Raw genomic sequence first — 9,712 nt, forward strand, 5'->3', positions numbered from 1 at the left:
ATTTTCAGGCGACCATACCGACCAAAAACCGTAACGATTGCCTCGAAATACCGAAAGTTCAGTCTATGGACATAAACCTACCGACAATGACCAATCGTTAGGAAACCTACCGAAAATGACCAATCGTTAGGAAACCTACCGACAGGCTTAAAATAGCTCTCCAGGATAAATGTCTAAAGATGTTATCAGAAAAATTCATTCCGCTAGCAATGGAATCTGGGATACTGGTTTCACAGGCAATGGAAAATTAACCGATTGACTGATTTACTAAAGTTTAATAAATATTATTCTGTAATTCAATTAAGATTAAAATTAACCTTTCTTCACGAGTGAGATTAATGATAACTTTATAAATAAAGATTGATTGAGTTAGTTAATTGAGGAATTTACTGTAGTTTAAATAATATTATACTGTAATTTAATTAATATTATGCTGTAGTTTATGATAACTTTATAAATAACGATATAGCTTAATTAAGATTAAAATTAACCGATTGAGGAAGCTACTATAGTTTAATTAATGTTATCAAGAAGGACAATATATAAGATGGACATTAATCTGTAAACATTGCCTTTTTAATTCCAGCATCTACATTACTGCAGTTTCTTCCGCGTGGAAATTTTCATTTTCATTTGTTTCCCCTGATTTTGATTATTATTTTGCTGTATTTTTACCATATCATGGAAAATATTCGATTTCAAGAATTTTATTCAATTTAGTGAGAAATTTTATTTTATTTTTACAATCTGATTCCTTGTCAACAATAATTTGGTCTATATTTCACCTTTTTGCAGACATTCCCCATTAAGTCCATTTTTCCCATTTCCGATTTGGTCTATTACTTCCCATTTTACTAGGGATTTTTTTTATTTGCCGAAAGTTTAGCTATACTGTGCTAAAAATACATGTCAGCAGTACCTTGATCGATTTCACGTACGGTGTTTATCCCCTACAATTCAGGCACTATCTCGCGACAGCTGTTTTATTTTCCTATGCAACTAGTTTAACGAAATATACTTTAGCAAATGCTAACGACGAACAAATGCAACCAAAAATGGATGTTAATGGACAAAATTCAAAGGAGAACATAGTGTCGAATCTTAAGAAACAAAGTAAATTTTCGATACGTAAAAATCTTTCAACATTATCAGTTGCAATTATGCTGCTACTTTCTGCGAAGCTTCCAAGCGGGTGAGTGTAGTGTGGCAATTTTCAAGGGGTCGTATTCTTGTCTATAAGATGTACATGTATTCGAATTTGAAAAACAATTTTGGCATAACGTTATACCAGAAGTGAGATGAGACCAGAAGTACTGAGCTAACCAAATTCTTCACTCGGCGAAAGTGAATATTCTTGATAACACACCAACGGTTGGCCGTCTGGTAGCGATTTCTGAATTTTCGCTCCAAAACGTGAGACGCTCGCGGTGGTAGACGACCGAACTAGATTCAAGCACCCGCGTCCGTGTTTCGCGGCTTTAGGTTGAGGGGAAGGGGGTAGGAAATCTTTTGGAACTCGACCAATTTTTTCTATCTAGTTTTAGCGCGTGGGAAGCGGCATAAAATCCTCAAATTTTTTCACTAGTGCCAGGATCTACTATCAATGCTAGAGCACTTCACTTCTAGTCTCATCTCACTTCTGGTAATACTTATAGATTATCAAATTCCGAAAAAGTGTTATTCTATTGTAAATAAACACCTAACGTTGTCTTCTTGGATTTTTTTGTGATTGATGTGTACCGATTTCTATGAAGTTAACTAAGTTTAAGCCAGATTAAGTAATTAAAAAAAATTAAACAATTTTTCAAATTCAAACCAAGGGTTAAAATATTGCTATATCGTTCCCTTTGTAATAAAATTGTATCATATCAATACCCATTTGGGTTAAGAACACAATAGTGCCATCTTTTCAGAATTCCTTCAATAACGTGGTTTTAAAATGGCACATTCAAAACAGTTAGAAAAATTTTCACTGCGTTTCAAATCGAAACATTTCATAGTCTCTTTTAAAAAATTAGTCCGCTACGAGTGTTGTGCATTCAGTTTCCACAGACTTATCAGGGTACGATTTTGCGAGCTGCGCCATTAACTACAATATGCCAGCATTTGGTCAGGGGGAATGAATTATACTATTGCGTGTTCATTTATCAATTTTGATTTTCGCCCCTTGCATACAGAAGGAGAACTCACACGATTTAAAAATTTCCGACTACTTAAGTCACAATAGAAAACAGGATTTAAAAGAATAATGATTTAATGAAAGTTACATGACCAGTTGATAGCCTACACTTCGTTGTAATTTTCATACGATTAGTTTGTCAACCGTCTGAGATGGTGACCATTTAGATCAGCGTAGATTTCTACTCTGAATTTAACATTTGTTTTTTTTTATTTTACACGAATTTTAATTCCGGTAAATTTTAAGAAAGGGTCCAAAGCGCCTGTCCTGGTAAAACGCTGGCGCGCTGAATGAGAGAGAGAAAGGTAAAACGGGTAAAACGCTGGGGCGCTGAATGAGAGAGAGAGAGAGGTAAAACTCTGGCGCGCTGAATGAACGAAAGTATATTGGATTAAAAATTGTGACAGGAAGCGATATGGCGCCCAGGGCCATCTAGTTAACTCTCCTTCCAAAATTTTAAAACTTTTATAAGCCTGGTATTTTAACCGCGATCTAGTTCCCCATCATACACAAAAGTGAACATCGATCACTATAGTTTTCACTGGGTAGTTCAAACAAAATAACTTATTAATATTAAAACTTATTGTGAAAAATATGTTTCTCTTCAATACAGTGAACTACAAAGTAGCATTAACATAAAGGATGGACTGGGAACATACACTGGAACTGTATCTGGTATTGTTTCTATGCTCTCGACTCTAACACTGCCAAATATCCTTATTAAAAAAGTCGGCCTTAAGCGTGCCATGATTTTTTCTTTAATCATTGGCAACTTAAAAATGCTCGGAAACTTCAAACCGACTTGGGCCGTGATGATACCTACTTCCATTATCAGTTCGATTGCCGGATCATCCTTGTGGCCTGCGAAAGCCTCGTACTTGTCTGTTCTAGCCGATCAGTGGTCTAACGCTTTTGAAACAAAAATTGAACCAACAACATCAGTTATATTCGGGTTCTTCTACAGCTTCTACTATTTCGGCTATATTTGGGGGAATTTTGCCGTATATTACATCCTACGTCCCAAAACTGACTCATCACAATTGCATTCGAATATTAGCGCCTTTTGTGGCTTGCCATTTTGCGATAAAGACGCCCTAGATGGTCAAAACCAGAATTTTGTTCGACCTCCAGACTCTAAAATCTATCTTTTATTTGGTTTATTTGTGGCAATGACGTGGTTAGCAGCTTTAGTATTGGCTCTTTTCCTAGATGACAAAAAAAATGAAAATGATACCAGTCAGATATCTCTCTGTAGTTTATCATATAAAACACTTCTTTCCATTGTGAAGCCAAAACATTTGATACTATTGCCATTGAGTTTGATTCGAGGAGTGTCGAATTCATTCTTGTCAACGGAATATACAAAGGTAGGGAAAACCAATGCTTCACATTTGCCTTAAGGATAAAGTACGGTGACATGGCTATTTATAGCAAGATACAAATTGAAAGTAGGGAAAAGTGAAACGTTGTGTCAAAAATCACAAGAAAGACCTACTGGGACATTTATAGGTCACCACAGTTCGATCGGTTCAAAGTGGATATACTTTCAAAAGTTGATTAAAACTTGAAACATTCTGAATTTGGTTTTAAATGATATCACAAAGCTTCAAATATCTATTTCCACGCCCACAACCGGGCTAGTTCATAGAATCTGATATTAAACAAGATGACCCAAGGGCTGGGCTCATAATAATAGCCACATCGTATGATCGTAACGTACGTAAATTAGAACAACAAGATGGATCCATTGGACAAATATCTGGCCGATCGGTTAAAAATAAATAAGTTGTCCCTCCTGCCGCGAAGCTACATCTCCTGGCCTTGGATAAGATCATCATGACACCTAGTAGAAACTTTGAATGAAAATGTATTGAAAATGTATGTATAAGAGAGCGAGAGAAGGGGACCGTGCCTCTGACAAATTTCTCTCTCCGAAAATCGTGGTCTATTCGCGTTTCTAGCCACTGGGCTGTGGATCGGAAGGTCCGGGGTTCGATTCTCCGTCGACGAACAAAAATATAAAAATTTAATTTCTTTCCTGAATTAAGTTTAAAGCTCCACCTGTGACCTGTAACTCGAAAAACATTTTCTCTCGACGTTCCAAAATGACGAACGAAAAATTTGTTACTGTGGCACTACTACTACAGGGCAGGTCGCTCTAAGAGCCTCATCGTAGATGTCTATCATACGATGTGGCTAAAAAGGTCACGCAGAAACACCTGCACTTCTACCTTATAATCCTTAAACTTGAGGCTGGTCGAAATATATTTCTTATGTCGGTTTAACTTTATTCTTTAAGGCACTTCATTGCAGTTTAGATAGGCTATTAATGGTTATCTTTTAAATCCCTATTTAGGCTTTCGTTACATGTAGCTGGGGCGTTCATAACATTTCGGTTATCATGATAAGCTTTGGTGTTACGTGCGGTATTATGTCTCTTATATTAGGAAGAATAGTTCGTTATACTGGGCGAGTGCCTCTATTTGTCACTGCCTTGATATTTCATGTCGCTGTAGCTGTTGTAGTTATCACCTGGAAGCCAACGCCCACTGACGTTTATATGTATTTTCCGGTTCCCGTATTTTTGGGTGTCTGTAACGCTGTTTGGGAATCTCAAGTAGCAGGTAATTAATTTTCGCATTATACTAAATTGGAAATTAGCTATTTTGTCACTGGTATAGAAATAAGTCATTAAATACATTCAGTCTCTTCTTAATTTCATCTCTTCATTTCAGCAAAAGTATAGCTATAAAAACAAAATGTACACGTCATTAACAAATCCCTGCCTTTGGCTGTAGACGACATGTAAACTGAGAAGTAAACTACCCTCCGCTCAGCCCCCTACGCGAACTAACTAATCATAGAAGAGCTTCTTGACGTCGTAGGTTTATTGAAAGTAGTACATGATGCATGCTGGCGATCCAAGCTTTAATTTTTGGTACTAGAGCTAGCATGAGCCTATTCACGGTTTGTTCCCTGTGCCGTGGTCGGAAGGTATCATACGCAGAGGGGGGCGACAGTATTCTGGGATAAAAGAGGGCTTCCCATGTTACACTGGGCCAGCAAGTTTCAACGAAGTGTAATTTTTGTTTTTATATCTATACACTTTTGATTTTAGCCCTCTACGCGATTATGTTCCCGGGAGAGCGAGACGTTGCATTTGCAATTTACGACATAGCTGAAGGGGCTGGCGGATCAATTGCAAGCGGATACAGTGCCGCTCTCTGTACACCTTATAAACTACTCATCTACATGCTACTTGTTTTCATCGCTTTCACCTGTTTCTTAGTTACAGAATTTAAGTATCTTCGTCATGATAAAATCTTCGAAATAAATAGTAAAAAGATGCGCTTTGTTAATAAAGATAATTCAACTCAATGATATTGTATCCACATCCCTACTGAGTGCCAGAATTTACTTTAAAAGTAAATATTTATTGTGGTTTTTCGGCCAATAAATTTCAGTTCAACTCATCGTTTCTTTTCTTAGCTTTAGAACTTTATCTAAAAACCTTCTACACTACAATATCTCGACAAAATATTTCACAGGAAAAGTAAAATTTAGCAAGTATACTTCAACACTTGGTATATTTATGGAATTTCATTGGATACCAAAGAAATTTTGATCTTCGAAGAAATTTTTTAGAAAGAAAATGTATAATGTTAAAGAGTATGTGATTAAAATACATTTAAATCGTGAAATTCAAATTAGGATTATCAAATATTAGATTTTTAATTTTTCCGCACTGTATTGATTTAAGTTGTTAAAATAAACAAGTTGGGAAACCAAAATAAACCTCTCCGAGTCGAGACGAATTTACTTTCCAAACACAGGTCCACCATGGACGAACTAATACTGAATAACGGATGGCAGATGGAGAAAGTTGAAAAATACTTGTTGATTCGCCTTCTAGCGGCAGATAGTAGCAAACCGGATAGTGGGGGAATCAACGTTCTAACGAGGGAAGCAGCTAACGTCTTATTTTGTCTAGATGGCGCTAGCGTTTTCCGGGATTTGACTCCGCATTTTCACCACCCCCTCCATTTTGGAGCTGTAAGCTTTACATTGGTTGTTTTGTCGCTTAGTAGAGATGGGCCGATACCAGTTTAAACCGATACCGATATGATCCGATACTTGGGAAACCGATACGTACCGATACCGATATTTTACCCGATCCTTCGATTAAACCGATATCAAACCGATACCGATATGGTATCGGTATCGGCCCATCTCTATTGATGATTCTCGATCCAATTTCGGTACTTGAAACTATAAAACTGGCTTATCATACGAAAAACCCATTTTAGACACTAGTTACGTTATCCAAAAATAGATGAAAAACTGTGCTGTCTCAGAGTTTAGGTATTATGGCGTCATCTACTCTCAACATAAGTATTTATTTTCTTCAAAAAATATCGGGTAGAAATATCGGTTCATTTTTAACCGATACCGATATATCGGTTAAGGCCAAATATCGGTACCGATACCGATATGGCATCGGTATCGGCCCATCTCTATCGCTTAGTAATGAGGGCAGTAATGGGCTGCCATTGGTTTTTCAGTATTACTTCGTCCATGGGTCCACCAGCCAATGAGAAAACCGGAAATACGTAGCTCAAATTGGCGGGATATCGCGAAGACCATTTGTAAAGGATTAATCGTTTAACATTTCTCTGTGTATTCTCATAAGTCTAATGAGGACCTAATATCTATCACTTAAGTGTGTATTTAACTTTCGGCTCACTCTGAACCGTTAACACCTCTTTTAAGAGGACAAGAAACACGCTCAATTCTAGTTTAATTCTAGGGTATCTTGTTTCATAGGCTCAAGCGCTTCAACACTTACAAAAAGACGAAATATTGAAATCCTTACAATGTAGTGAAATCAAAAGTTGCGTTTACACTATATATAAATGTGGTAAAGCTGAATTAAAAAGTAAACACCAAATTTGAAATGTTAATATCAAAAGATGTTCTTGGAATATTGAGATGAAACAGAGCTTTATAGCTACACAACTACTAAAATAATCGTAATGCCGAAAATTATTTAAAATATTTCCATTTAATATTCTGCAAAAAGGAAATGTTATCGTTTTGTAAGAGATCTTATCATCCTATCGCTTTATATTAACTTTGATATGCGTGTAGTGTTTCGATTCAGATGCAATCTTCATTACTCGTTCTATATAAACTCTCACTTGTGTCACTTCAAAGAAATAAGTTTATCTTAAATAATTAATTAAATATAAATGATATTAATTATTTTAAACGCCAGTAAATAACTTTAAAAATAGTTAAATCGTTTAAAATAAAGTTGTTCCTATTATCTTTCGAAACTTTCCTAATATTGACGTTTAAAGTGAAGGGTACCCCTCTTGCCCGCTTTCTTCAAATTTTGGGGTATATATACGATTCGTTTCCATTATAATAATATATAAAAACGCATTCGCGTGAACCGATGGTGGAAGCCCTGCCATTGGGAGGCTAGACGTTTCTCGTAACCCTAGCCGATCGCCGCGTATATCTTGAAACCAACAATAGATAAAAACGCATTCGCGTGAACCGCTGGTGGAAGCCCTGCCATTGGGAGGCTAGACGTTTCTCGTAACCCTAGCCGATCGCCGCGTATATCTTGAAACCAAACGATGACGAAGGAAAAGAAGCCATGTGGAATGGACAAAGACCTGAAGATCGTGGTGCATAGAAGCTGGTGTCAATGTGGAATTGACGAAGAACAGAAGATGCTGGTGCATAGAAGCTGGTGTCAATGTGGAATTGACGAAGAACAGAAGATGCTGGTGCATAGAAGCTGGTGTCAAGGTGAAATTGACGAATAACAGAAGATGGTTGTGCTTGGAAGCTTGCAAGTACAGACTAGTGTCCATGTAGGATGGACAAAGACTAGCAGATTGTGGTCCTTAGAAGCCAGTTAGTAAAGACTGGTGTTGGTAGATGAATGGCCAAATTTCCGTGAACCGCGAACGCGTTCCGGAAATCGGGTATTTGTTTGCTCCGATACGCTAACTGTGAACGCGGTCACGTGGGGTCTGACAGACAGACACACAGACACACAGACAGACACGGCCGGTGTAATACCTCTCCGTGACATACGTCACTCGGAGAGGTAAAAATGGATGAATCATTTGAGTCTGTTTCTTCACTCGGGGACGTGACAACCACGGTGGCAGGGCCGTCGCTCTGGTGACAAGATCTAAATAATACAAAACTTCATTGAAACGCAAATAAGCTAATTGGTTGGAATCACGATGCATTAAAAGCAATACATTTACCATTTATTATTCTTCTTGATGTATGTTCTTGATGTCTGTACGAACATACTTTACCCTTTTTATTATTACTAGGAAAAAATAAATTGTTTAAGTCTTGTAGTGACCAGAATTTTTTTCCGTCTCTACCCCCATGATACTGGGCAAACCCAGAGTTTGGTGGGTTGAAATCGATGAAATATTTAAAAATATAGGACTTTATATGATTTTTTTGCAAAAATATATGATTTTACAGTGCACTTTCAAAATTATAGGATTTTATAGGTATTATAGGACCTCTGAGGGCCCGGAAATAAGTCAATATATAATATAACCGAAGCATTACCCTTCATTAATATTTCCCAATTTTATCAAAATTACCTGATGTGTAATAAATTTGCGGACAACGTAAAATGGTAGTGTAAGAATCATTATTCGCAACGTGTTTTGTGTCTATGTTGTAAACTTAAACATTCACGGCGTGTATTAATTGAGCTTTACGTGTTTAATAACTTTAATAATTTTAGTACTGTTAAATTAACCCATCGAGGGGATAATCACTAAAACTTTGTTCTTCTATTAAGGTTCACTTAGATGTTACGGGTAATCATTTTAGCACTGTTAAAGGCGTCGAGCGGCTATGCACTAATGAAAATCTTCCTTCATTGGTGATTTCCATTGATGCTTTAAAAAGGGTTAGGGATTTGTTGGCGATTTCCAATGATGCTTTAAAAGGGATAGGGATTCATTGGGGATTTATTACTGTTAATATTCGAGGTGCTACTCGCTAGAAGCTCGTCGATTTTAAACAAAATTGGTGAACATTTGGTGGAAGCCCTGCCATTGGGAGGCTAGACCTTTCTCGTAACCCTAGCCGATCGCCGCGTACTTCTTAATTAATCCTAACGATGGGAGTAGAAGCCAAAAATTGCTTTCTGCGAACACGTTTGCTCCGATTTACCAACTGCAAACGCGATTACATACACACAGACACGTCCAGTGTAATACCTCTCCGTGACGTCATCGTCACTCGAAGAGATAAAAACTGGAAAATAAATTCAACCTTAATATCACGAAATAATCATATTTAACGAAATACTTAAAAATTATTCATAATATTAAACTTTGATCTATATATTTTCTTCTATTTGTATTATTATTTTGAGAAACAAGAAAGCCATAATTAGAAGATATTTTATTAATTTGAAACTGTAAACCTTTTTTAAAAGTCCCTTTTGTTTAGAGATCTTTTGAGCAAAATTGCGTC

General features: G+C 36.8%; 1 protein-coding gene across 1 annotated transcript; it reads left to right on the top strand.

The window, feature by feature from the left end:
• Nucleotides 1–2,958: 2,958 nt before the first annotated feature.
• Nucleotides 2,959–5,560, top strand: LOC149712056 (N-acetylglucosamine transporter UNC93A-like). The gene is made up of 4 exons (XM_089860786.1): nt 2,959–3,415; nt 3,469–3,627; nt 4,627–4,803; nt 5,298–5,560. Exons 1-4 carry the CDS (start codon nt 2,959–2,961, stop codon nt 5,558–5,560), a joined length of 1,056 nt encoding a protein of 351 aa, XP_089716912.1.
• Nucleotides 5,561–9,712: the final 4,152 nt, after the last annotated feature.

The sequence above is a fragment of the Phalangium opilio genome, unplaced genomic scaffold (assembly GCF_054372755.1).
Source record: "Phalangium opilio isolate 3A_F unplaced genomic scaffold, DU_Popi_V2 ptg000011l_1, whole genome shotgun sequence".
NCBI classification, from domain to species: Eukaryota; Metazoa; Arthropoda; class Arachnida; order Opiliones; family Phalangiidae; genus Phalangium; species Phalangium opilio.

Coding starts and splice junctions, on each gene's coding strand:
- LOC149712056 (XM_089860786.1), top strand. CDS start 2,959: ATGCTCGGAAACTTCAAACCGACTTGGGCCGTGATGATACCTACTTCC. Junction 3,416..3,468: donor AAAAAATGAAAATGATACCA/GTCAGATATCTC, acceptor TCCATTGTGAAG/CCAAAACATTTGATACTATT. Junction 4,804..5,297: donor TTGGGAATCTCAAGTAGCAG/GTAATTAATTTT, acceptor TTTTGATTTTAG/CCCTCTACGCGATTATGTTC.